Source organism: Lepidochelys olivacea (genome assembly GCF_965140295.1).
Source record: "Lepidochelys olivacea isolate rLepOli2 genome assembly, chromosome: 23".
Taxonomy (NCBI): Eukaryota; Metazoa; Chordata; order Testudines; family Cheloniidae; genus Lepidochelys; species Lepidochelys olivacea.
In genome coordinates this window covers 13710071-13737046 of record NC_140433.1, presented here as the reverse complement: position 1 = coordinate 13737046, position 26976 = coordinate 13710071, and the positions used below count along the sequence as shown (strand labels likewise).

General features: G+C 56.5%; 3 protein-coding genes across 3 annotated transcripts in view; 2 read left to right on the top strand and 1 right to left on the bottom strand.

The window, feature by feature from the left end:
• KASH5 (KASH domain containing 5) overlaps nt 1–16490 on the top strand; it is a 28392-nt gene extending 11902 nt beyond the window's left edge. The window contains exons 11-20 of the mRNA XM_084612452.1: nt 722–778; nt 1401–1460; nt 2422–2486; nt 6292–6379; nt 7496–7624; nt 8473–8585; nt 9471–9624; nt 13490–13554; nt 14686–14796; nt 15973–16490. Of these exons, the coding sequence (XP_084468578.1) occupies nt 722–778; nt 1401–1460; nt 2422–2486; nt 6292–6379; nt 7496–7624; nt 8473–8585; nt 9471–9624; nt 13490–13554; nt 14686–14796; nt 15973–16183 (1053 nt within the window). The 3' untranslated portion in view covers nt 16184–16490. The remainder of the gene's footprint in view (nt 1–721; nt 779–1400; nt 1461–2421; nt 2487–6291; nt 6380–7495; nt 7625–8472; nt 8586–9470; nt 9625–13489; nt 13555–14685; nt 14797–15972) is intronic.
• Nucleotides 16491–17308: 818 nt separating this feature from the next.
• Nucleotides 17309–21577, bottom strand: LOC311511838 (GTPase KRas-like). Its single transcript, XM_084612729.1, has 5 exons — nt 21446–21577; nt 19997–20182; nt 19700–19878; nt 18890–19049; nt 17309–18408 (listed from the first exon to the last, which is right to left on the bottom strand). Exons 2-5 carry the CDS (start codon nt 20105–20107, stop codon nt 18298–18300), a joined length of 561 nt encoding a protein of 186 aa, XP_084468855.1. The 5' UTR covers nt 20108–20182; nt 21446–21577; the 3' UTR covers nt 17309–18297.
• A 1078-nt stretch (nt 21578–22655) lies between these two features.
• LOC311511485 (galanin peptides-like) lies at nt 22656–25728 on the top strand. Its single transcript, XM_084612135.1, has 6 exons — nt 22656–22871; nt 23449–23526; nt 23775–23829; nt 24407–24496; nt 24576–24650; nt 25012–25728. The coding sequence occupies exons 2-6, from the start codon at nt 23449–23451 to the stop codon at nt 25062–25064; spliced, it is 351 nt and encodes a 116-aa protein (XP_084468261.1). The 5' UTR covers nt 22656–22871; the 3' UTR covers nt 25065–25728.
• Nucleotides 25729–26976: the final 1248 nt, after the last annotated feature.

Below are 26976 nucleotides of genomic sequence, written 5' to 3'. Positions count from 1 at the left end.
CGTGTCACCTATATCAGTTGCTAGGGTCTAAGTACCTCCTCCTCAACAGTGCTGAGAACCCACAGCTTCTGTTGGCTTCCTTGTGTAGCTTGCAAGCAAGCGTGCGTAGCCCAGCAAAGACTTTTGCACCTCTACAGGTCCTCCTAGCTGTTAAGCAGAGTGGGTCAAAAATTTTCCAATAGAAAATGCTGATATGACGAAATCTAAATGGTTTGCTAGATTGTCTCGCTTTCAACAGGAAATTATTAAAAAGTTCCATTTTGACTATTCTATGCTAAATTATTTTCATATAAAATATCTGAACATTTTTGGGAATGTTTTGTTTTGTGAAAAATGATGAGATTTCTGGTTTTCATTTTAAAATTTTGGAATTTCCCGTGGGGTGGGAAAACAGCATTTTGGCCTGTATTGTGTAGTGGCTTATAGCATCTGAGTGGACGTCAGGACACCTGGGTTCTATTCCTAACTCTGCCATTGATTTTTTGTGTTATCTTGGGGGAACACATCTCTTTCCCCACCTCATGCCTCAGTTTCCCTTGCTGCAAAATGGGATTAATGCCATAATGCAGGGGACTGGACGTGGGGACTTCCAGTCCTACATTTCTATGATCCTATGCCACCCCGCTTTCCCACTGGGGTTTGAAAGTTTACCAGTGAATTTCGGGCATTTTGAGATCTTTGATGACGGGCTAAGGGTGAAGCACATATTTCCTTTCTCTAGGCCCAGCTCTGTGAAATTGAAACTCTCCTCTCCTGCAAAGACACTGCCCTTACTGAGGTGAGCAATCGGTATGTGACTGAGAACAGCGTGCTTGGTATTGTTTCTAGTACTGAATTTTCCTTTCTGTCCATCCTCTTGTTTGTCTGTTTCACTGGACTGGCCCTCAGCAAACCCGGGTTCTGTTCCTGGCTTGACTGTTGGCCTGCTAAGTGACCTTGAATTAGTCACTTCACCATTCTGTGACTCAGTTTCCCCATCTGTACAGTGGGTGTAATGATACTAACCTCCTTTGTAAAGCACTTTGAGATCTAGCGATGAAAAACCCTCGGTAAGAGGAGGTGTTATTAATGTCACTGATGTGTGCTGTGTACAGCTCCCTTTAAACTTTCAGCCAGCAGAAGTTATGGGGCTCGATGCAGGTGAAGTTCTCTGGCCTGTGTCATGTGGGAGGTCTGGTTAGATGAATACAATGGTCCTTCTGGCCTTAAAACCTATGCAAATCGTGGTTCTGGGTGTGCTGTCAGTGCTCATGACAACCAGCAGGTGTCGCTGCAGACTCAAAATTAAGCTCAAAGCTAGACCTGTGTCTAATAAGCAGCCACTCAGGGATAATCTGTCAGAGCCCCCTTTGTCACCATGACAGAAGGGGCAAAGCTGTTTTTTTTTGGGCTTTTTGCAGAAAACAAACTGTGCCGAAGAACTGACAGCGATGCTGGCGGAGTACAGGACCGTGGTGCAGGTAATGAAGGGTCCTGCCCATCTGCTCCGTTGGCCTCTCCACCTGATTCACCAAAGAGCCTGGATCCTCCCTGCCCAGCCCCATGTGCTCTCTCTGTATCCTCCTCCTGGAGCAGTGGACCATGGAGGAGACAGGTGTCCTAAGTCAAACGGCCCCAAGAAGTATTCACGCCATTGTGCAAGGCACCGGTGGGACCTCATCCAGCATACTGTGTCCAGTGCTGGTCACCTGAGTTCAACAAATGGCGATAAACTGGCCAGGGTTGAGTTTCAGCTGGAAATTAGAAGCTGATTTCTAACCATGAGAGCAGGGAGTTTCCACAACAGCCTTCCAGTAGGAGTGGTGGGGACAAACACTAATCTGATGATGGAGCTTGATAAGTTTATGGTACAACGGGGTGGCCTGTAGGGACTAGATTCAATGACCCAGGACTCCCAGGAGATCCCTAAATTCGGCTGGCCTGAATCTCAGTTACTTTGGTCCTGCACCAGAGCAGGGGGGTGAGTGTGGGAGGGGCAGGTTAAGGTGGCTTTAAGCCATCTTTGCACTCCTTGTATTCCAGGGCTGTGGATAGGGGGCCCTGGCATAGGTTAGAGTGACCTCAGGGCTGCTCTAACTTAAGCCTATGGTCCCCTCTGGCCACGCCTCCAATCTGGCTCCTGTGGGGCTTGGGTAGCGGAGAACAGCCACAATGCCGTGTGCTCCAGCCATGCCCTCACTGGCCCCCTATGCCAGGGGCTGAGGGGAAAGCAGTTATATTCCTTGCACAGTGGGGAGTTTCTAGAGGCCATTTCTGCCCCACTTTAAGGACCCTTTACTGTGCCAGGGCCACCAAGAGAGGTGCAAGTGTAATGGAGAACTAGGCCCGTTGGCTGTAGGAACGCCTGATGAGCTGGGTGGTTTGGGAGAACACGGCTTATATGGCAGAGGAAACTCCAGAGGATCTGTCCTTCCTCCACAGGAGCTGAGACTGGAAACAAGCCAGCTGCAGGAGCAGCTGTGCCAAACCACCGAAGACCTGGCCATGTAAGTCCTTCTGAGCAGCCCCTCCTAGGTACCCAGTTCTGTTCATTGTCTGTACGCCAGCCAGGCTGGCATGAAGGGCAGGGAGAATGTCAGTGCCCAGGGTGTGGGCGGTCAGAGCAGGAGTCAGAGGCCAGGTGCCCGAGCCAAGGGTCAGAGCCGAAGTCAGGAATTGGAGCCGTGGTCAGAGCCGGGTTACCTGGATGGAGGTGAAGTAGGAGCAGGGCTGGGGACAAGCAGGAGCTATCACAGCCACCAAACAGCTGCTGGACTGAGCTGGTTTACTGACCTCTCCCACCCATCAGGCAGCCTGCTACAGGTCCTGATTCCTGACAGACCACCGCCCAGGGAACAGCCACCTGAGTAGCAGCCCCAAGTGGTGGGCTGGAGGAGAGGGGTACGAGGGGGTGTAGCTGAGAGAGCCTTATTCCCTGGTTATTCTGTGCCACAGCTGAGTCCCGTGGGGCCACCGGAGCATGGATATTACTGAGAGTAGCGCTTAGGGGGCACCCTGCAATCCCTGAAGCAGTAAGGCAGGAGCTGCGTTGTGGGGCTCTGCAGCACACACCATGCAGTCCGATGCTTGCACCTTCCCGCTCAGTGTTGGGGGTTGCTTCTGGGCTGCAGTTCATACACGGCGCCATGCCACTGGCTCCCCCAAAGGGTGCCTGGCGAGCACTGTCCACACTGCATGTGCATTGCAAGGCCAGCACTCTGTCCCCTGTCTCCTCCGGCAGCCAGCTGCTTCCGAGGGCAGCAGGGACAGTCCTGGAATAACCTGCTCAGAAGGGAACCTCAGGCCGATGAAATCATGGTTTATTCCCTGAGCCAGAAACTATCCCATCTAATCTGTCTCTGTGTCTGTCTAATGAGGGCAGACACACACACGCACTCTGTAGGTTAGAAGAAAAGGAGTACTTGTGGCACCTTAGAGACTAACCAATTTATTTGAGCATAAGCTTTCGTGAGCTACAGCTCACTGCATCGGATGCATACTGTGGAAAGTACACAAGATCTTTTTATACACACAAAGCATGAAAAAATGGTTGTTTAACAAGGGTTAAACAGGTTAACAAGGGTTAAATTGGTTAGTCTCTAAGGTGCCACAAGTACTCCTTTTCTTTTTGCGAATACAGACTAACACGACTGTTACTCTGAAATCTGTAGGTTAGGTTAGCTCACTCCAGAGCCAATGGATGGAAGCTGAAGCAGACAAATTCAGACTACAAGTGAGATGCAGATTTTTAACAGGGTGTAATTAACCAGTGGAACAGCTCACCTCGGGAAGGGCGGGTCTCTCCATCAGTCTTTTAATCAAGACCGAGTATCTGCCCTAGCTCAGCCGGGAGCGAGAGGCTCGTTTCAGGAATCCCTTTTCATGTGCTCTGAGTGACGGTGAGATGAAACGGGAACCCTGCATCCAGTTCTGATGTCCTTATTTTAAAAAAGATGTTGCAAAATTGGAGGGGGTGCAGAGAAGAGCTACAGAAATAATTCAAGAGCTGGGGAAAACAACGCCTTACAGTGAGTGATGCAAGGAGCTCAATCTGTTTAGTGTGTCCAAAAAGAAGGGCAAGAGGCGGCTTGATTACAGTGTCTAGGGAGAAAATTGTGGGTATTAAAGGGCTCTTTAATCTCACGGAGAATGGCAGAATGAGAACCAGTGACTGGCAGTTAGACGGACAGACCTAGATTAGATAAGTAGCAAAACTCCCTGGGGGTTTGTGCACACTGTGTGACCGGGGCCTTGCCCTGTCATGCTGCATACCAGGGCTCCCTTTATAAAGGATGAATCAGCAATCACTAGATCTAATAAACATGTGGCGGACAGGAGCAGCATGGGTTAGAGGCGATTCTAAGCCCCACAGCGCAAGGCGTTATGGACCATTCTAAGGCACTTCCTGCACTGCGGGGCTCTAACGACGGGTTAGCCATTTGTTAAAACCTCTATATACCCTTTATATATGGAACCATAATGTAATGCATGAACTGCTCGCCTTTACCGCGATATGGGATGGCTTTAACAATTTGCAGGGGAGGGGTCAGGGCACTTGTCATTCTTTGGCAGGAGTGTCAGAAAGGTGGGAGGAGGAGTAGAGAGCATCAGGCAAATGGGAAGGGAAGCTTGGGCTGCTCTCACAGGGCTAGGATGCTGGCCCCAAAAAACCAGCTAGGATTGCCCTGGAGTCTCCAGGAATTAAAGGTTAATCTTTAATTAGAGATTATGTCATGTGATGAAACCTCCAGGAATATGTCCAACCAAACTTGGCAGCCCTATATCCAGCGTGTGCCTAGGGACAGCTCTGAAACCCACATTTCCTGTCTAGCCCATTGTCTGCCCCGTAGGGTGGGGCAGGATTGTTCCCTGTAGCCTCTTCCCCAGAGCTAGTCTGAATTCAGCTCCCCTCCTTGCTAAAGCCCAGGGCAGATGTGTAATGTGAGCTCCCTGCTGGGACCTCTGCACTGACCTCACCTCTTCCCAGCTCAGACCCCAGCTCCTGATATAAAACTGGGTCGTGTGGCACCGGTGCGAGAGAGACACAGGTCTCCCAAGGGCCAGGCTGGGGACAGGACAAATTTCACTGGAGGCTGCAAGCTAGGCTGCATCTGCTTGGAAAGGGCCCTGATCCACAGGCTACCTGGTGCAGGCAGAAACACTCCTCCCAGCCATACTCTCTGGTGATCTTTATCCAGCAATTGTCTCTCACCACTCTGTGCAGAGGTGAGGCGTGAGGTTTGAGCAAGCTCTCTTCCTGCCTCATGCTCAGGAGGAAGCTGTGGGGCTTGGACGCCACAGGAAGAAATGTTGGGGGCAGGGAGACAGCTTAGTTTGCTTAGCCACTCTCCCGCACTGGGGATGGGAGATCCAGACGACCCCAGAGAACCAGGTTTCTGAGCTCTTCTCTGGCCCTGCCCAGGTTGCATTGACAATAATAAAGGCTCAGAGTTATGAAGGACTGTGGTTAAGGTACTGAACTCAGGAGATCTGGCGTCGTTCCCAACTCTGCCACAATTACCCTCATCTCTCTCTGTCTCGGTTTGCCCATCGGAGGATGATAATCCTTCTCGTGGCTGTTTGGCTAGCTCTTGCTGATCTGGTCCCATAGGGCATTGGTGCTGCTCCCATGCTGCTAGCAATTGGCTGGGTGTTTCCCCCCTGGGTCACCCAGGGCCCATTTTTGATGATGCAAACTGCTCTCGGATCACAGCAGTCAGTGATGGAAAAGTCACCGCGGCACAGGCGTGTCGCACCTGGCTTATCATTGTCATGTTCATACAGCGTCCCAGGCACCATATGATAGAGTAAAATCCCTTGCAGATAGCTAGCAAAAAGAGCTCGGTGGCCCAGGAGGCAAATTGGCCAGAGGCCACGTAGTCCCCAGCTCTGCCACTGTTGACGTAAGGCAAGCAACACCCTCTTTCTATGCCAGCCCTACTGTGCCCGCTGCTGTGCAAACAGTGAACATAAAGACCCTCCCTGCCCTGCAATTTTGAATTCAGAGCCGATTGCTGGAAATTTCATTGGCCTTAACTGTAATTAAACCATCCAGACTTCAAATGGTAAAGATTAAAAAATAAATAGCCAAGAGCTCTGGAAGAACTATAAACCCACCTGAGTCTGGCCATGAGCTGACCTCTAACTACAGGGGAATGGACTGTGGAACTCATAGCCACATGATTCCGCTGGGGCCAAGAATTTAGTACAATTCAAAGCGGGGTTGGATATTTATATGAAAAGCAAGGATATCCCAGAGGTTAGACAACTGAATGCAGAGGCTGGAAGAAAGAACTGACTGTGTTTATACAGGCTGCCGAAGGAGCTGCCCCACGAGCTTAAACCCCACCGTCAGCTTCCTGCACAGCCACTCTGCATGGAGATAGAAGAAATCCAGCAGGTAGGGGGAAGGGCAGCCTTGCATTGATCTGGCAAGCCCAATTAACCTTGTGCTTTGATCCTGGTAGAGTTCAAAAGTCAAGCCAGGTGAGGCCTGCTCGGTAGCTGGCTGGGAGGCCTCAAAGGAACAGCTACAGTAGTAGTGTTGGTGATGCAGTAGGGGGCGATGGCCTGCAGCATGCAGTAGGAGGTGCTGTGTCCTCAGACTCCATGCTGACCCCCAGTTCCCCAGCAAACAGAACAGTGAGGGGAATTAACTGCTGAAAAGACTCTGGTGGATTTCCCCGTCCCAGGCCCTCTTTAAATCAAGATGTTCTGTTTTTCAAAAAGATCTGCCGAAGTTGAAACAGAAATTAATTCAGGGCAGTCTTATGGCCTGGGATACACAGGAGGTTAGACCAGAGGATCAAGGGGTCCCTTTTGGCCCTAGAATCTATTAATCAAGGAAGCACGCTTGCTTACTACTCTACAGAAAGACCAGAGAAACATCTCCCCCAAAGCAGCTTTTCGCATCCCTTCTGTGTGCAAAGCTCGATTGTACCGTCACTGCACTTGAGCTTGCCACTTGGACCCAGACAGCTCCACATCCCTCTGGGAAGCCGCCACCACTTTCTTCCAGAGACAGGGCGAGAGAACTCCACAGTACAGCTGCAGCGTCTGGAGGGCGGGGCTGATATAGCAAACCACAGAGGAACTGCACTAGAAAGGCCCCCAAATAGCCCTGACCTGGGGGGGATGTCCTGTGGCTCAGTATTAGAAAGGTAAGGAGTAACCGTGCAGGGTGCTCTCACCTACAGATCTCACAGCGCATAATAAAGTGCAAATCAGTGTCCTCATCTGCAGGATGCCCAGGGGGTAAACTGAGGTATGGGGCTGTTTAGTCCCTGTTTTTCATAGGCAGCCAGTTATTTCGGGTGCCTCAGCTAATTTGAAACTCCAAGCACCTGAGTTTTAGAAGCCACACAGGCTTAGCGGAGCGGGGCTTTGCCGCAGACTCCCTGGGCTCTACCGATGTTCTCCAGCTGAGGATTTGACGCTCAGCCCGCCCAAGGACAGTTTGCACGAGGATAAATCGCTGTTGTATGTGCACTACTGCCCCGCCCCGTTCTCCATGCAGGGACGAAAGGCCGAGGCCAGGCTGCCCAGCCCGCTGTGTGGGCTGTTGCCAGGCTCAGGAGCTCCTGCATTGTCACAGCAACTTGTCGAGATGAGCCCCGTGGATGTCAGGGCGGTGGCAGAGGAGCAGGTGAGGGTGGGAACCAAGGGTGGAGAGGGAAGCAGTGTTCAAGCAGTGTTCTCACCAGCTGGAGCCCTGCCCCTTTACTTGACCCTGAGAGCCACCATGCTGGGCTGACGGCAGGCCAGATGCTGGGCTAAATACTCAGATTAGTCAAATCTCGCAGAGCTGAACACAGGACTGGGCATGAGCTGGAAGGGAGGCCTTCAGCAAAAACCCACCTCAGGCCGCAGGATGTCATGGTGCTTCACTAGGGGGTGCTCTCCTTTATTTGTGCTGACCCCAATGCTTCTTCATGCTGCAGGGGTTGCTCTCCCCTCAGTTAGGGCTGGCGTCAATGCCCCAGTGCTGGGCCAGGGGGCTTCTGCCGCAGGGAGCGGGGCGGGGGCTTTGTAGGAGGCACACTCTATTTGCGGGAGGCATTAAAAACTCTTGGGGTCTCCATTTCTAGCAGCGAGTAGTGTAGAGAGGTTAGGACAGGGTCGGGGGGCCTGAGAGTCAGGAGTCGTGAGGCCTAGTCCCTGCAGTGGAAGGGAACGTGGTCCAGGGAAGTGGGAGATAGTGTCGGAATATTTTATTCCCAACTCCAGGGGCCAGTGAGGGCTAGTGGTTACAGCGGGGGAGGGGGAACTTGTGTCAGGACTCCTGGGTTCTATTCCTGCCTCTGCCCCTCATTCAGAGCAGAAGAGCGAGTCTCTGCTCTTGTCTGTGGCTTAAAAGGGAGCCAGCCGCACTTACATGGGAACTGCAAAGCTTAGCTGGCCCGGGGATGCGCTTTGGGAGCCTTGGACAACAGCTCCCAGATGTTTGCCTTACCCAACTATTGGCCGCACTGACTCAGGGACCTGTTTCCCCAGGATGTGGGTGCGGCCGATTGCACCCCAGCATGGCTGGCTCAGCCAAGCCCCGCCGCAGAAGCCAAAGTCCGGGCTGAGCAGCAGCAGCGACTGACACCAGAGATGCCAGAAAGGTACGAACAGGGGACGAGGGAGCTGCCTTCTACCTGTCCCATGTTGCTGGCTCTTCCCCCAGCTCCATCGGGCACGTTGGCAATGCCATAAAAGACCCGCGGAACAGCCATCCTGGCCCAGGGCAGCTGTCTGGGGCTCATCCTGCAGAGTTAGAAAACTGCAGTGTAGATGTTGGGGCTGGAGCCCAGGCTCTGGGACCCTCCCACTTTGCAGGGTCTCAGATCCCAGGCTCCAGCCTGAGCCCGAATGTCTATACAGCAATTTTATAACCCCACAGCCCGAGCCAGCTGACCTGGGCTAGTTGTGGGTCTTTTATTGTTGTAGAGGTACCCGTCATTGACACACACCGGGGATATGTACACACCCACCGCACAAGGGAGATGATCCTTAATGGGGATTGTTAAATGCGTCTGCAACACAAACAGTTAATAAATAACAACATTCCCCACACTGCCAGCCAAGCTATCTGCTGAACTCCCAGCCGATCTGGAACAGCGGGGTGTTTGCCAGGAGCAGCTGCGATCTCTTGGGAATCATGTGGAATCTGATTGTTCTTGATTTCTTGATGGGCATAAAACCAGACTTTAAATTATTTCCCTAGCAGACGGATCTGTTAGTGAGAGGCAGTGTGGCGAGTGGATAGGGCACTTAGTTGGGAATCAGGAGACCTGCATGCTAGTCCCATCTTTGCTGCTACCCTTGAGCAAGTCCCTTCCTTGCCCCGTGCCTCAGTTTTCCCTCCCACCTTTTGTCTTGTCTTTTTAGCATGTAAGCTTTTTGGGAGAGTGACCCTCTCGCCTTATGTATGTATTTGTACAGTGCCTAGCGCCAGTCTCTGTTCAGGCATTGCTGTGATGATAAACAACTCCTCTCTTCCCATCTAGCACAGAGGAGAGGAGAGGTGGGAACTGCCCAGCCAAGGAAGAGTTGTGTGCACATGGCACAGAGGAGCAGCTTAAACTAGCCATGGGGACCAGTGAAGAGCACAGCTGCTTATCCTGCTTGGAGACCCATGTGCTTCCTTGGCCGGAAGGGAAGGTACAGACCTTAGTTAACGTGGGCTAGCTAAATCCAACTGCCTTTCCTAGCACACACCCAGGGGAATGCCTTTAGCCTGATTGCAGCCGGATGAGTTACAGCCTTGGCAGGCGTCCGCTCTCAGTCAGGCCCTCTAGCTGCTCCTGTGCTATAAATAATAATGGCACTGTCAGACTCAGGCGCGAGTGTCTTCAGGCTCCGGCCAGATCCTGCGATGCTGTCAGCTACGCCAGCGGCAGAACCAGCCTTATTTGTACCGGCAGCATCCCAGCCAGCACATGGAACAGCGCAGAAGCTCAGATTTACTCTCCTCCCCTGCGCTGGCAAAGGCCTATAAGCTTTCATCCCCCTCCAATCATTCAACTCCAATCCCTGCTTGGTTACAAAGTGGCGCCGGCAGTAGGGAAATTGATGGCGATGAACGCTCGCGCTGACAATAAACACCCAGCCAGGAGGCATTAGCTAACCGCCCCATGGAGAGCACCAGCCATTTGAATAATAGGTTTCTGGAGATAATTTGCATTCTTGGAGCTGGTTGCTCTCCCTCCTTCTTGGAAAGAAATAATAAACACATGTCTGGGCAAGGGGTGTGTGTAACACTTGTAGGATTATGGTAGCACCCAGCTGCAATCAGGGCCTCATCGCACTGGGTGCTGTACGTGCACACAGCAAGAGACAGCCCTTGCCCTGAAGAGCTTAGAATTGAAATAGCCCAGGCAGAGAAAGGAAGGGATTATCCCCATTTTACAGATAGGGAAACTGAGTCCCAGAGAGTCTAAGATCCAATTCAAGAAGGATGTTGATAAAGTGGAGAGTGACTCAATCACAGTCTATAGGTACCTGCATGGGGAACATAAATTTGCTAATAGAGGGCTCTTCAATCCAGCAGACAAAGGTCTAACACGTGGTAGGCAACCTATGGCACACGTGCCAAAGGCGGCATGCGAGCTGATTTTCAGTGGCACTCACACTGTCCGGGTCCCGGCCATGGGTCTGGGGGGCTCTGCATTTTAATTTAATTTTAAATGAAGCTTCTTAAACATTTAAAAAACCTTATTTACTTTACATACAACAATAGTTTAGTTATATATTAAAGACTTATAGAAAGAGACCTTCTAAAAACGTTAAAATGTATTACTGGCATGCAGAACCTTAAATTAGAGTGAATAAATGAAGACTCAGCACACCACTTCTGAAAGGTTGCCGACCCCTGGTCTAACATGATCCAAAGGCTGGAAGGTGAAACTAGACAAATTCAGGCTGGAAACAAGGTGCAAACTTTAACAGTGAAGGGAGTTAACCATGAGAACGATTGACCCAGGCCTGTATGGGATTCTGCATCCCTGGCAATTAGAGGGGCTGTTTTTCTCAAAGACCAGCTCAAGTTCCCCCCGGAGTTAGTTCAGGGCAGTCCTATGGCTGCTTTCACAGGAGGTCAAGCCTGGATGACCACCGGGCTCCCTTCTGGCTTTAGCATCTACAAGATTTTCATAAGTGACTAATGATTCTGAGACTCCATAAAGGGTGTTACTCAGAGGCACAGACAGAGCACAAGTGTGTCTGCACTGGTACAAGGCTCATCTGACTGCCATCTTTTAAAACAAGCTGAAGACATGGGCCCAGATCCTCTAAGGTTATTTAGCCACCTAACTATGGGGGTCAGGCACCTAAATACCGTTGAGCATCTAGGCCATAACCGTAAGGATGCCAGCAGCAGCAGGAGTTGCGTCTACAATAGGGCTTCCCTGGCCCGGAGGAGCTGCAGCTGTTCTAGCACCAGCAGAGAAGACTAGAAAGAGCCGAGCTCGCCATTGCCTTGCCCCTTGTGCAGTCATTTACAATAGTACACAATGCTTCACATGGCTGCCGGTGAATTGTGCCACAAGCAGAGACGGGGGCAGGGGCTGTAGTTAGATCAGGCCATTGTGAACTTTACACTTTATTTCCATTATAACCTGTGCCCCTCTCCTCCCCGACTTAAACAAATGAACATCTCTCTGGTAATGGGCTAACTCCTCCATTGTGACAGGTTTCAGAGTAGCAGCCGTGTTCGTCTGTATTCGCAAAAAGAACAGGAGGACTTGTGGCACCTTAGAGACTAACCAATTTATTTGAGCAGAAGCTTTCGTGAGCTACAGCATCCAATGAAGTGAGCTGTAGCTCACGAAAGCTTATGCTCAAATAAATGTGTTAGTCTCTAAGGTGCCACGAGTCCTCCTTTTCTTCCTCCATTGTGCTCGCTAATTACCCCTTTCCTGCTAAGAGGTTCTTATCAGCCACGGGGGCCCTGAATGGGAAGAGGTTCCTTTTAAAGAAAATTGTTTTCTGCTAGGGAAAAGGAAATAAAAAACCCACATGGCCCTTAACAATATTGATGTGTCTGCCTTATGATTACTAGCTGGACAGGAGTATTTCCCGTAAGGGACCTGTTTATCTGAACAGCCCCCACCATGAGGCAGGCCACTGCTGCGGTCTTGTCCTAGCAATGGGGAATGGATTGCAGCAAAAAATCCTACTTCCTTGTAAGAGCTAACTCCAGGGTTACCGACCGTGCACTGGGTCTCACTTTTACAATGCATTTCATTAAGGGTTCATTGCTTCTCCAGCTGGACACCCCTAAGCAGTCTGACCAGAGCAGCTGCTCAGGACTCCTTGGTTTGCTATTGATCTTAGGCCATATCTATACCGCACAGCCCATGCCCACCATAGATGCAACCTGCACTGACAGAAGGAGGCGTTCTGCTGGAGTAGGAACAGCATCTGTCCAACAGCAGCACTCATACGTGGGCATCCCTGTGTCTACACTGGGGGTTTTGTCAGCATAGCTAAGTAGGGCAGAGAGTGGTTTTGTCACACCCCTGACCGACACAGCTGTGCCAGTGTAAGTGGAGACCAGGCTGTACAGTCTGCTTTCCGTACAAGCCATTTTTGTGCTTGAGTCACTGTCCATAAAATGGGCACACTGCTGCCAGACCTCCCAGAGAGATAGGACTTGTGCTCGGAGATTGGCAATGGAACAAGCCTTTTAGATGGGCAAGCAGTGCAGTATAGATCCCTCTGCTTTTTGCCTGGCTTACTAGAGCCCTCAGACAATTGAAATGCCAACTTTGCCTACCACAGGCCAGCTTTCATGCCCCTGTTTTAGGAACATAGGACAATTGCCAGGCTGGATCAGACCAGTGACTGACCAAGCCAGCAACCCTACAGTTACGGGATATCCTACCCCATGTTGTTTAAAAGTGCAGTCTCTGAACCATAAGGGTTTACATCCCTACTAAACCAGACAAGACAGATGGTCCTGTGGTTTGGGCCCTCGCTTTGGCATTTGGCAACATGGGTTTGAATCCCTGCTCTGCCCGTCTTTGCATGTGCCTCAGCTATAAATGGGGGATAACAGTCTTTCCCTCCCTCCTAGAGGGTTGTGAGGCTAAATCTGTTAGCAAGGTGCTCAGATAAAACTCTTTATTAGTTTTTTTAAATTATCTTATTATCCAAGATATTCTGATCTAAGTGTTCAACCCCTTTGGAAAATGTGACCGGCTTCCACTAGATCCCGGAGTAATGAGAGCTCCCCAGGAAAATTATGCGTTAGGTGAAAGAATACTGATTTCCTTCCTTCAGCATGCCTCCTGGCAACCCTCTGGAGCCAGCTGGCAGCTTTCTGGAGCCAGCAGAGAAGAGAGACCCCAGCTCCCTGCTAAGAAAATCTGACAAGCACCCTACTGTAAAACCCATCCTGCTGCCATGGCAATTCTGTATCACAGTACAGCCTGCGGTACAGCAGCTAAGCTCTGCTGAGCAGGGTGGGGACAGCTCTGGAACAATAGCCCCTTCACTCCTCATTGTATCTGATTGTTTCTCTCAGGCAGCAAAGCCTATCTGTCTGGAGGCCGGGCCCGCAGACACTCTGTTGTCCATCGCAGCAGAGAGGTAAGCCTGTGAGTGACCAAAAGCTGCTAAAGGGGTAAGGCTGGCATTTTAACCATGGTGAAGAGCCGTTACGGGGGTCCGGTTACAGCCCTGAGAGGGTGGAACAGCCCCGCAGCTGGCACACGGAACTCTGCTGACTTCCCGGTAGCTAAGATCATTTCCACCAGCCGAGGATGTGGCTCAGAGCCACAGAAGGGACGTCCAGAGGTCATCTACTCCACCCCCCAACACTGAGGACAGACCCAGCAAACCTCCCATGCCCGGGTTTCCACAGCCTGCCTTGGTCACCCATTCCCTTGCTGAGCTAGCCTTAAAGCTAGGAAGCTTTTCCTAATATCCAACCCAAATGGCACTTGCTGCAGACAAAGCCAGTTCCCTCTTGTCTTACCCTCGGTGGACATGGAGAGCTGATCGCCGTCCTCCTTAGAATGATCTCATCAATACTGGAAGACTTATCCCCCCCTCAGCCTTCTCTAAACTAAAATGCCCAGTTCTTTCAGCCCTTCCCCAGAGGTTGTGTTTTCTAAGCCTCTGATCATTTCTGGTGCTCTCCTGCTCTCACCAACTCCAGCAAAAGCCCAGTCGCACCCTTAGCAATGGTGGGGCGTTTGCCATTCCCCCATGGGCCAGAGCACAGCGTGAAGCTGTTGTCTAGAATGATCTTAGTTGTCCAGCCGGGCTGGATCTCACCGAGCTCTTCTCACTATTCCTGACAGCTCTGTGACTGGCTCAGCATCTGAGCAGGTGAGTGGCCCTGCCTGGGTATCTCCCTGCTCCAATTAAAGACCTGTGGCAGGACTGTGGCTGGCCTGGGTCAGCTGACTTGGGCTCAAGATTTGGGGGGCTATAAAACCAGAGTGCATTCAGCCTCTGAGACCCCACAAGGGGGAATGTCTCAGAGTCCAGGCTCCAGCCTGGCCCCAAACCTTTTATAGCCCCACAGCCTGAACCCTGCAAGCATGAGTCAGCAGACCCAGAGCCACAGGATTTTTATCCCCATGTAGATGTACCGTGTGTCTGGAGCACGTAGCCTCAAGCTGTCCCTTCCCACAGTCCCCAGCCAATGGCCTTGTTCAATATCCCTCATCCCAGCGATGCACCGAGATTCAAAGCTTGGCCTCTCTATTCCAGGAGCCCTGCAGGAGGCCTGCAGCAAGGTGCACTCGTCCCAGTACAGAATCAGCTGTCCCCGATCAAACAGAAGCAGCTGCACGACTGCTGGTTTGAAACCTTTGCACTATGGTGAGTAGCCCCCTGCAGCGTTCAGTCTAATCCCAGTCCTCCACCACACCCCCGTGCCTAGGCGGTTCCACTCTCCCACACACCCACCAAAGAGCTCTGTCCGGTCAGTGCCAGGGATATCCCAGAGGATGCGCGGGTGAGTCAAGAATGTTTTTTCTGCTGTATCACACTCAGCACTGGGATGTATAAACAGCAAGAACCCCAGGAGGAGCAAGGAGGTTACATTCCTTCGGTATTTGGCCTGGCTGGAATCTTGTGCCCAGTTCTGGTGTCCGCAACTCAAGAAGGATGTTGATAAACTGGAGAGGGTTGAGAGAAGAGCCCCCTGAATGGTTTGAGGATTGGAAAACATGGCTCCAGGAGCCACATCTAATTAGCTCACAGAGATGGTTAAGGGGTCAGTACTGACGTCATGGGCTCTTCAGGCTAGCAGACAAAGATCTAACACGATCCAGTGGCTGGAACCTGAGGCTAGAGAAACAAGGCACAATATTTAACAATGAGGGGAATTAACCATGGGGCCAACATCCCAGGGCTGGGGTCAGTTCTCCATCACCAGCCATATGTAAATCAAGCCTGGCTGTTTCTCTCACAGGCCTGGTCTATTTCAGACAGCAGTTAAGGAAGTGTGGTCCTTGGGGCAGCAGGACCGGGGCGGAACCTGCTGACCTCGCAATGTAGAAATCCAGATGCAAAGGAAAACTGAGAAGGCTCAAGGCTCACCCAGGAGAAAGTGGCACCAGCTTGCCTAACAGAGCAACTTTCAATCTGTTTAGATAGGTACAAACCGCAGGGTGGACGCTCTCCTTTCACGGCAGCTTAAACCACTTCCTGAAAGATTTAAGCTAAAGTGAAATAAACCTGGTCTAAAGTGAGGTCATAATGTGCCCCAGGTTAGCAGAAAGCTCTGAACGGTGTGTGCAGAGGGGCGTTAACCAACACTGGTGTTAATTCCTTTCTGCTACCGCCCCCCCCCCCCCGTGCATAGATCAGACTGGGGGGGGGGGGGAACAGACGCACATCTGGGAGCAAGAGCCTTCAACCCCACATTTATCTTGGTGTGAGCTTTCTTCCTGATGGATTGATTTGGGAGGTGGCTCTCTGGTGCATTCTGGATGGGAGGGGGCAAAGTCACAGCATCTCTCCTTTGTAAAAGCAACACGTTTCTTTGTGCAGGTTTCCCTGGGGCCTGATTTCCCTTCTGCAGCGACCACAGCCCCACGTCCTGCCCAGGCGCCTGCTGGGGGCCCTGCTCGTCACACTCCTCCTGGTGCCAGCACTGTGCTGCCTGGTGTTACCAGGCAGGCAGCAGCCCAGCTGGACCATGCCCACAAGGCTGGTGTGGCCGCACCTCCAGCTGTGGTACCTGAGGCCCCCTCCTGTCTGACCCCTTCCCACCTAGACAGGGGAAAGCAGCTCGTTGGGGGCCAGGGAAGGACCATTTTAAGCTGCTAGCCGCCCTCGCTAGGAGCAGCTCCCACTTGAAGGCAAATAAAACAGCAGTTTGGTCCAATAAAACGGGAGCGTAGCTTTCGGTGCAGGGTCAGCCTGTGCCCACAGCTGGCCAAGGGAGCTCGCGTCCCTGCTGGGTCCCCTCCCGCAGGCAGCCCTTGTTCTCGGTCGCCTGAGGCCCCTTCTGCGGCACTCTGGCAGCTTTGAGTGGCTGTGATAGGGCCCCCCTCCCACCAACCCACCACCAGGGCAGAGCTAGCCTAAGGGCTTCGCTGCCAGCCCTTGGCACAGGGGACAGGGCAGGGGTGTAGCCAGGGCTCCCTGCACGGTGACTATTCCCTACCCCCAGGGCCAATTGGGGGCAGGGCAAGGTGCTGTGGTTATTCTTTACTCCTCGGGGCCAGTGGGAATCAAAGTAAGTTAGGGCAGCCCCAGATCTGCCCCATCGACAGCGGGGCCCAGGCAGGCCCCAGATCCAGGAATCACAAAGGTGGCTTTAAACTCCATGCCCATCCCTGCCCCAAGCAGCCCAATCGAGAGCCAGGTCCCGCTTCTGCAGCCAGACAGTCCCACTCCCAGCACCACCTCTCCTAGAGCCCCACAGCTGCAGAGCCCTTGGGTGTGCCCTGGCCTGAGCAGCAGGAAAGATCCCAGCTGTCAGCACTCGCGATTACCCCCTCAGCCCAGGTCTCGTGCTCAGCTTCTGCCCCAGCACACACCCTGGTGCATCCCACCTGGTCCCCCAGGCTTGGATGCAGCCATAGCACACACCCTGCGAGCAAGTGGAGACTGACGAGTTTAAGACTCGGCCACCCTGGGACCTTGAGCATTTGTGCAGAAGCAACAGAACTGTGGACAAAAGCTAAACGATGGTGGAGTCGGGGTCTGTCTACCTAGGATCCCCAGACCAGGAACTGAACTGCCGGTTCTGCCCTCCCACCTTCCTCCTCCCAAAATCAAACCAGGCTGCGGCAGCTCCCCGTCAACGTCAACTACGATTTTTCAGCCCAAGACGCAGGGTTTGGGAAACGCAGGCCGACGGGGCACGTATGTGGCTGGGTTAACTTCTTCACTGGTTTATTTGCAGCTCCCACTTCTCTGCACAGCACATCGGGGGAGAAATGCCTTTCTAGGGGGCGGGCCCAGAAACAGAGCATGCGTACACAGCTGAGCCATTGCCACGAGCCGCTGGATCTTCCCCCCATCACAAAAACTTACACGGATTTCCCAGGAACAGCCAAAACAGCAGGAGAGGAACAGAGGGTAACCCCAATCTATCACTCCCCTCAACACACAGCTAGTGCCCTTCTTACGTCTCTGCTCTGAGGGACCCAAACCCCGCCACGGTCCCTGGCTTCCCACCCACCAGGTATGCCAGTGGAGTGGGGCCATCCCCAGAACTTGGCACCCTTCTTGACTGCAGGGCTTACGAAACCTCCAGCTGTTACACGCTTTTATTTTGCTGGGGAGCAAATTACCCTCTCCCTCCATGGCGGGAACAGGTTGTGCGCTAAGGGGGGCACAGCTGTTCTTGTCCTGGTGAAGACCTGCTCTCCAACTGGAAAGCAAACCAGAGGGATGCGGAGAGCTGCTAACGGGACCAGAGATTCAACCACGTTAGGAATACACTGTCTGTGTCACCACAGCCTGGTGTTTGATCGGACAGGGAGGAATTACAACCCCTCAGCTCATGGGATTTTGCTGCCCACGCTTCCGTCTTCTGTCATTCCAGGGGATGTTTCCTTTTCCTATCAAAAACAGCCGGCAAAACGAAGGGCGTCTCTGGGCTGACATCAGGGGGTAGGGTAGATTGTTGCAGTTTTGAAACTTGTTTTTAGTTGGAGCTTCAGGGACGAATGGAACCACGAAACCAAAAGAGAGTCACATCCTAGTCTCTGCTGCCTTCTCCTCCCAGCTGCTCCAAAGCCAACCGAGCATCAGGATGTTGCTGGATGCTGCACTGCTGGAGTTTACCAACCAAAAGGGCTCAGGAGGGGAAGGGCGGGGGGGGGCGGAAGGATCCTCACCGCTCCCGCGCCAGTCTGTCCCTCAGAGGATCACGCACTTCTTCTTGGAGCATTTCTTCTTGCGTCCATTGCTGATCTTCTCTTTGTGCTTCCGGATCTCCCGCACCAGCGTGTAGAAAGCGTCCTCCACTCCCTGGCGTGACGAGAGCACAAAGGGCGAGAAGAGAAACACGCGCAGCTAAAGGGCAGTTTAGACAAATCCCCCGCCTGAAAGCGTGGCTGGCGCAGAGTTAAGGAGCCCTAGCGTGGCCGACAAAGGTGCCGAAACGCTGCAGAACACAGATGCCGGCATCTACCCCCAAATGCTCGGTCTCCTCCTAGCTCTGATGCACGGGATGTTTAATATCCCTCCCAAAACGCATTCCAACAAGACTAGCCAAAAGTCTCCAGTCACTCTTGGAATTGAGCTAGGCGTTTCGGGATATGGAGACCACCTGGGGGACCCAGCCTCGCAAGGAGAACATGGGTAGCAGCCTGCCCCAATCAAAAGATTTTGTATTTGCCACCTTTTTAAAAAAAAAAAAAAAAAAAATCATTCTCTGGCCAGCTCTGGGGCCAAGGGAACAGGCCGGTGTCACTCTGCATCCCCACCGCCAGCAGTGTCCCCCACGCACCTGCCTGGTTTTGGCCGAGGTCTCAATGAAAGGGATGCCGTAGTTCTTTGCCAGCTCCTGAGCCTGTTTGGTGTCCACCGTCCGAGAGGGCAGGTCGCACTTGTTACCGACTAAGACCATGGGGACGTCATCCGAATCCTTCACCCTGCTGATCTGCTCCCTGGGGCAGAAGGAAAGGGGCCATCAGAGCCAAAGTACACAGCTGGGGCTGGAGAGAAGAGCAACCCCACCGCCAACCGCCCCCAATCCCGCAGCATCGCTGCCCAGCGGAGAGGACGCCAGGCCGGATGGCATCTGGGCTCCTGAGGGGCCATCGACTAGAGGCTGCCGCTGCTGCTCTGGCTTTAATACAGAGCCGGAGCCAACGCTCCCTGGTGCCAGTGGGTTCGGCATCGGCAACCCAACGCTCTGCCACAAAACGGGGGACAGCATGGCCTACGACCAGGCAAGGTGTGCGAAGGTCTGCCGATGTTCCCCAACCCCCCACATCCCAGCCCTGGGCTCCCCCCAGCTCTGCCGATGCTCCCCAACCCACAGCCCCCCATTATCCCAGCCCTGGGCTCCCCCCAGCTCTGCCGATGCTCCTCAATCCCAACCCAGAGCCCCCCTTTATCCCAGCCCTGCGTGTCCCGTCCCCCCCCAAGCCCTGTTGCTGCCCCTCAACCCCGACCCGCAGTCCCCCCCATTATCCCAGCCCTGGGCTCCCCCACAGCCCTGCCTCACCAGTGCCTCTCAACTGCAACCCACAGCCCCCCGTTATCCCAAACCTACCCACGCACCGCCCCGGGCTGGGGAAGGGACCCCGCTGACCTGTAGTGGTGCACGTCCTCGAAGGACTTTGCATTGTTGATGGCGAAGACACAGAGGAAGCCCTCGCCCGTGCGCATGTACTGGTCGCGCATGGCGCTGTACTCCTCCTGCCCGGCCGTGTCCAGGATGTCCAGCAGGCACGTCTCGCCATCGATCACCACCTGCTTCCGGTACGAGTCCTGGGAGGGGATGAGACAGTGCCTGACACACGGGGCCCTCTGGGGCGGGAGGGGAGCCCCTGGGCAGGGGGGCTGGGCAGGCAGGGCCCCGTCTGGGGCCGGGGGGAAGGGGTCTCACCTCTATGGTGGGGTCGTACTCATCCACGAAGTGGTTCTGGATGAGCTGGATGGTGAGCGCACTCTTGCCGACACCACCAGCCCCCACCACCACCAGCTTGTACTCGGTCATGGCGGCCGGGGCGTGGCGCGGGGATCAAACGGCCCCCCCGGGGGTCCCGGCCCGGATCATCGCTCGAGGCTGGCCCTGGAACCAGCCACAACATTAGAGCAGGGGGCCAGGACGCCTGGGTTCTCTCTGCCACCGCCCGTGTGGGGAACCCCAGACCGGCCCTGAGAACGGCCTCCCGCACTCAGTACCAGCCCTGCAATCCCCCCGCTGCCCCCAATACCTCCCCCCAGCCTAGCCCCCCCAGCCGCCGATGGCTACCTCCCCAAACGCAACCCCTGCCCCCAGCCACCAATGGCCTCCTCCCCAAACGCAACCCCACCCCCCAGCCGCCGATGGCCTCCCCCCCCAAACGCAACCCCTCACCATAGCAGCTGCTCCCCACCCAGCATTGCCCCCCATCAGCCCTCCCTCCCGCATCCCCACCGCACCCCCCACTTCAGTGCAGCCAACTCCCCTCTGCCCAGCCCCCTTTAACACACCCTGAAGCAGATCCTCCCTCCCTGCTGCTGCATTCAACACCCCCCATGCCGCCCCTCCCCTATACCCCCCACACCGCCCCTTCCCCCATGCTGCCCCTCCCATACCAACCCTCCCACCTCCTACACCCCACCCCCCACACTGAAAGCTTCCCCACTGTATGCACCCCACAGCAATGCAACTCCGCCCCACCCTTATGCACCCCCCCAGCCTCCAGTGCATCTCCCCCACCCCGTCCCTCAATGCACCGCCCCACCCTTATGCACCCCCCAGCCTCCAGTGCATCCCCCCCAACCCCGTCCCTCAATGCACCGCCCCACCCTTATGCACCCCCCAGCCTCCAGTGCATCCCCCCCAACCCCGTCCCTCAATGCACCGCCCCACCCTTATGCACCCCCCAGCCTCCAGTGCATCCCCCCCAACCCCGTCCCTCAATGCACCGCCCCACCCTTATGCACCCCCCAGCCTCCAGTGCATCCCCCCCAACCCCATCCCTCAATGCACCGCCCCACCCTTATGCACCCCCCAGCCTCCAGTGCATCCCCCCCAACCCCGTCCCTCAATGCACCGCCCCACCCTTATGCACCCCCCAGCCTCCAGTGCATCCCCCCCAACCCCGTCCCTCAATGCACCGCCCCACCCTTATGCACCCCCCAGCCTCCAGTGCATCCCCCCCAACCCCGTCCCTCAATGCACCGCCCCACCCTTATGCACCCCCCAGCCTCCAGTGCATCCCCCCCAACCCCGTCCCTCAATGCACCGCCCCACCCTTATGCATCCCCTCCTCCCCCTGCGCCCCCAGGCAGCACCCCGCCTTTCTACAGCCCCTCTCCCCCACGCCTGTGCCAGACCCCCCCGCACCTGCAGCCGGCTCAGGGGTTCACTGCCCCCCCACGGCCCCGCCCTGCAGCCGCTCCCGGGCCCAGCACGGGACAGGCCTCGCGCCGGACACCTCCCCCCGCAGCCAATGGCAGCGCCGCCCCTCCCCCGCGCCACGCAGCAGCCAATCAGCGCTGGACGGGGGCGCACCATAGAGAGGGAAGTGGGGTGGGGGTAGAGAGGCTGCGGGGGGGCAGCTAGCGCCCCCTAGAGGGGCCCGAACCCCCACCCAGCCCTGCCGGTGCCCCGCACTCCCGACCCGCAGCCCCCTGCCAGCCCGGCCCTGCCGGTGCCCCTCACTCCCGACCCGCAGCCCCCTGCCAGCCCGGCCCCCCTCAGCCCTGCCAGTGCCCCCCACTCCCGACCCGCAGCCCCTGCTAGCCCGGCCCTGTCCCCCCCCAGCCCTGCCGGTGCCCCCACTCCCGACCCGCAGCCCCCTGCCAATCCGGCCCTGTCCCCCCCCAGCCCTGCCGGTGCCCCCACTCCCGACCCGCAGCCCCCTGCCAATCCGGCCCTGTCCCCCCCCACCCCCAGCCCTGCCGGTGCCCCTCACTCCCGACCCGCAGCCCCCTGCCAGTCCGGCCCTGGGCTCCCCCCAGCCCTGCCAGTGCCCCGCACTCCCGACCCGCAGCCCCCTGCCAGCCCTTCCGATGTGTCTCTATGTCCCTGAAGTCACTCGTGAGCCCGGTGACGCACTCAGGAGGTGCCCCCGGCCCTTGGCCAGGATTCACACAGATGCTCTAATTGTGCTGACGGGGGCAAGGCCTGAGGCTCTTATCCAACCTCCCTAATGAGAATAAAGGACCATCCGCCAACGCCCTGGGGGGGCTGGGGAGCCAGGACTCCTGGGTTCTATCTCCAGCGAGGGGAGGGGGCTGGGGTCTAGTGGTTAGAGCGGGGGGGGAGGGGGCTGGGTTCTCTCCCTCGCTCTGGGAGAGCAGTGGAGTCTAGTGGTTAAAGTGGGATGGGGTTGGGACCCGGGACCCCGGTCAGGACCAGGCTTATGAAGCTCATTTCAGTAATGGGGAAACTGAGGCATGGCGAGACGTGCCCAGCCCCCCAGATAAAATCAATGAATGCAGGTAGTGCCTGGAATAGAACCCAGGCGTCCGGCTGCCCCGCTGATTTCCCCTTGAGCTGCCCCTAGAATCCCCCAGCCCCCCTCCCCCAGCCCGTGTGCAGGAGTCAATTAGAGCTAATAAGACCAATTTTCAGACGTATTTTCTGACTAAGTGGAAAAGAGAAATTAGAGGCAAAATAAATGAAACAGCCCCCCCCGAATCCGTGGGGGGCAATTAGCTACACCCCCCAGGCATGACGCACCCATCTGCCCCGCCCCCCAGCCCCTGCCCTATATAAATCTGGTGCCTGATCCCCCAGCTGTGACCAGAGCAGGGCAGAATTTGAGGTGAGATTCCTGCAGCCCCCCAGAATCGGACCCTGCTGCTGACAGGGCTGTGGGTTGGGAGTGAGGGGCTTGGGGGGGAGCCCAGGGCTGGGCTAGCAGGGGGCTGCGGATCGGGAGTGAGGGGCACCAGCAGGGCTGGGGGAGCCCAGGGCCGGGCTAGCAGGGTGCTGCGGGTCGGGAATGAGGGGCTCTGGGGGTAACCCCAGGGCTGGGCTAGCAGGGGGCTGCGGATCGGGAGTGAGGGGCACCGGCAGGGCTTGGGGAGCCCAGGGCCGGGCTAGCAGGGGCTGTGGGTCGGGAGTGAGGGGTGTGGGCAGAGCTGGGTTGGGGAGCCCAAGGCTGGGCCAGTGGGGTGGGAGGGATTTTTTCGTCGGGGTGAACAGAAATACCCTTTGGTGCATTGGGCTGCGGGTAAAGCCAGGTGTGTGTGTGATGAACAGCGAGTTTGGGGGGCAGAGATAGAGGCAGCCCGGACTCCTGGGTTCTATCCCGACTCGGGGAGGGGGGTCTAGTGGATAGAACAAGGGTGGGGGAGCAGGGAGCCTGGACTCCTGGGTTTTCTCTCTCTCTTGCACAGATGGGGATCCCTGCTGTGCTCTGCATCTCCCTGGCCCTGTGGGGGCTGCTGGGCGAATGCGCCAGGATCCCTCTGATGGTGAGAGCCCCCCCCAGACCCCCCTCCTGGCCTGCCTCCTCCATCCCCACCTGTTGCCCCGAGGCGGCAGAAGCCTGGGCCCCCGGGGCCCCCTGAATGGTACAATCACCACCAGGCCTCTGGTGGGGTCCTGGGCTGTCCCAGTCCACGGGCGGGGGGAGCTCAGACAGGTGCGGGGAGCTCAGACCTGGGGGGGAGGTCAGACTGGGGGGGGCAAACTACTCAGTTAATGGGGATTTTTTCTGCAGCCCAAAGACAAACGTGGCTGGACCCTGAACAGTGCAGGCTACCTGCTGGGCCCCCGTGAGTACCCCACCGCGTGCCCCCCCCCGAGAGACCCCAGGTGGCCTGGCTCCCACCACCCCCCCGGGCCCCCCCCGGAGAGTACCCAGCCGTCCTGGCTCCCACCACCCCTCCCCCCCGGAGAGTACCCAGGCGTCCTGGCTCCCACCACCCCCCCGGAGAGAACCCAGGCATCCTGGCTACCCCCCGCCATGCTGCCCCCTGGAGAGAACCCAGGCATCCTGGCTCCCACCACCCCGCCATGCTGCCTCCCGGAGAGAACCCAGGTGGCCATGCCCACCCCCCACCCCCGGAGAAAACCCAGGCATCCTGGCTCCCACCACCCCGCTGTGCCGCCACCCCCCACCCCCGAGAGAACCTAGGCGTCCTGGCTCCCAGCCCTCGGATCTAACCACTAGACCCCACTCTCCTCCCAGAGCTGGGATAGAACTGTGGTATCCTGGCTCTGAAAGCCCCCCTACTCTAACCACTAGACTCCACTCCCCTCCCAGAGCTGGAGAGAGAACCCAGGAGTCCTGGCTCCCAGCTCCCCCTGCTCTAACCCACAGCCCCTCCCTCTCACTCTCTCTCTCGGCAGATGCCCACCGCCCGCTGATGGATAAGGGGGCCTTACCTGGGAAGCGGGAGGCCGCTGAGGAGCCGGTGCAGCTGGAAGTGGGGTTCAAGGGTAAGTCCCCCACCCACGTCCCCCTGCCCCTCTCAGGGCCCCTCTCTGCACCCCAATCACCGGCCCCTCTGTCCTCCAGGTGCCCCCCTGCGCCCCGCTGCCGAGCACGGCTTCCAGACCTTGCTGGATTTCCTCTCCTCCCTGTGTCTTCCAGGTAAGTGCCAGGGCCAGACCTTGGGGGGCGGGGGGCCAGGACTCCTGTGTTCGCTCCCTGGCTCTGGGAAGGGAGTGGGGTCTACTGGTTAGAGTCAGGGGCCTGGGAACCAGGACTCCTGGGTTTGTTCCCTGGCTCTGGGAGGGAGTGGGGTCTAATGGTTAGAGTTGGGGGGCAGGTGGGAGCCAGGACTCCTGGGTTCTCTCTCCAGCTCTGGGAGGGGAGTGGGGTCTAGTGGTTAGAGGTGGGGGCTGGGAGCCAGGACTCCTGGGTTCTCACACCGGTCCCTGGTGAAGGGGAGGGGGGCTAACCAAGGGGTCTTTCTCTCCTTTCTCAGTTTCTGTCTCATTCCCACCTGCAGAGCTGGGGACCCTGGATTGTCTGCCCCACCCCGATGCTGCCGGCCAGCCCTAGCCCCCCGGCCCCCCGCCAAGCTTCGTGTGCCAGGAGCCCCCACACACGCATGGTGACGGGCGCACACCTGAGGGCAGCACCCATGGCCCCCACCCAGGCCCCCTGCCCTGGTGTGGACATGCTCAGCCCTCTCCCACCTGGGGATCCCCCCACATCTCGTGGCCTCCTGCGCAGACCCCCCCCCGCTCCCATTCTTCCGCCACCAGCCCCCTAGTGTGACTCCCCCCGGCCAAGCAAGGGTGAGTCGCCCCTGGTACTCATTCCACGTCCTGCCCTGAGTGTGATACTGGCAGGGGAGTGGGGGCTAGTGGTTAGAGCAGGAGTGAGGCTGAGAGCCTGGACTCCTGGGTTCTCTTCCTGGCTCTGCAACTATTTCCCTATGTGCCTTTGGGGGTTCGTCCCTTCTCTGTCACTCATTGCCTCAGTTTCCCCTCCCATGGCACCCCGGAATTCCCTAGTCATCATGCTGCATGGGGGACAGTGACAGGCTGTGGACTCACCCCCCATGTGCCCACGGACCCCCAGGAGACTCCCCCTCTGCACTTGACACAGCTGCAGCCAGCGCCGGCCCGCGACACGTCCCGGAGCTGGATGTTAACCCGACGCTCCCCGAGAACGGCGGCTGTGGACTGCCAGCGGCGGAGGACACAGACAAGGCCAGAGACCCCCGAGTCCTGCGGGGATCCTGGGGCAACAGACCCGCCCCAGCCTCAACTCCCAGCCTCGGGGATGGGGGGCGGGGGACGAGCTCAGGGGAAAGAGGGGCCACCCTAAGCAACCAGCCAATAAATATTTCACTGCTCGATATTCCTGTGTGGTGCTTGGGCTGGGAGCCAGGACGCCTGGGTTCTCTCCCCGGCTCTGGGAGGAGAGTGGGGTCTAGTGGTAAGAGCAGGGGGCTGGGAGCCAGGACTCCTGGGTTTCCTCCCTGGCCGGGCAGAAGCGTAGGAGTGATACAGCAGGGATCTGTGGGTCGGCAGCGCCGCAGCCCCCTCGGGGTCGCTCTCACTGGGGTGAGCTCCTTGGATTCCTGCCCCCTGAGACTCACTCTCAAAACCTGCATTCCCCCCCCCCCACCGGCCCTGGGTCAGGCCAGGAGCCCCCTGCAGTGAGTGCCCCGGGATGGGCCCCGGAGGCAAACAGACCCCCCCAGAGGGAGCCAGGCCCCCCAGCTCTGGGCTTGGGAGTGACTCAATGTGACGAAGTGAGACTGTTCTTAATGTTTCCTCTGAAGAGTGTGGGGGTGCCTCAGTTTCCCCTAGGCAGTTCTTAAGTATCTAGGGGATGGGATAAGGGTGTATGATCCTTGCAGAGCCCTAGAGGGCAGGTGTGTGCAGGGGGCTGGACACAGAGAATGGCCGACACCCTGTTTCCTGGCAGCTGATGGCCGGGCCCTTCCCCCCTGCCAGGTGAGAGCTGAAGGGCTGGAGAACAAAGGGGTCAGGTGCCCTCCTGGCCCAGGAAAGGGACAAAGCCCAGGGGGGCGCTGGAGGGAGTTTTCAGTTTGGGGCTGGCTGGGGATGAGGAGTGAAGTGCAGACGTGGTTGTCTGTCTCCCTGCCCCCCAAAATGGACCCGGCTGAGGGGTCCAGTTCTCTGCACCTGCAAACTCTGTGTTAGACCATGTCCCTGTCGTCTAATAAACCTTCTGTGTTACTGGCTGGCTGAGAGTCCCGTCTGACTGCGGAGTCGGGGGGCAGGACCCTCTGGCCCCCCCCAGGACCCCGCCTGGGCGGACTTGCTGGGGGAAGCACCCGGAGGGGCAGAGGAGGCTGAATGCTCCGAGGTCAGACCCAGGAAGGTGGAGCCGGGTGAGCTGTGTGTCCTGCAGACAGGCTGCTCACAGAAAGGTGACGGCCCCAGAGTCCTGACTGGCTTTGTAGGGAGCAGTTCCAGAGCATCACCCAGGGACT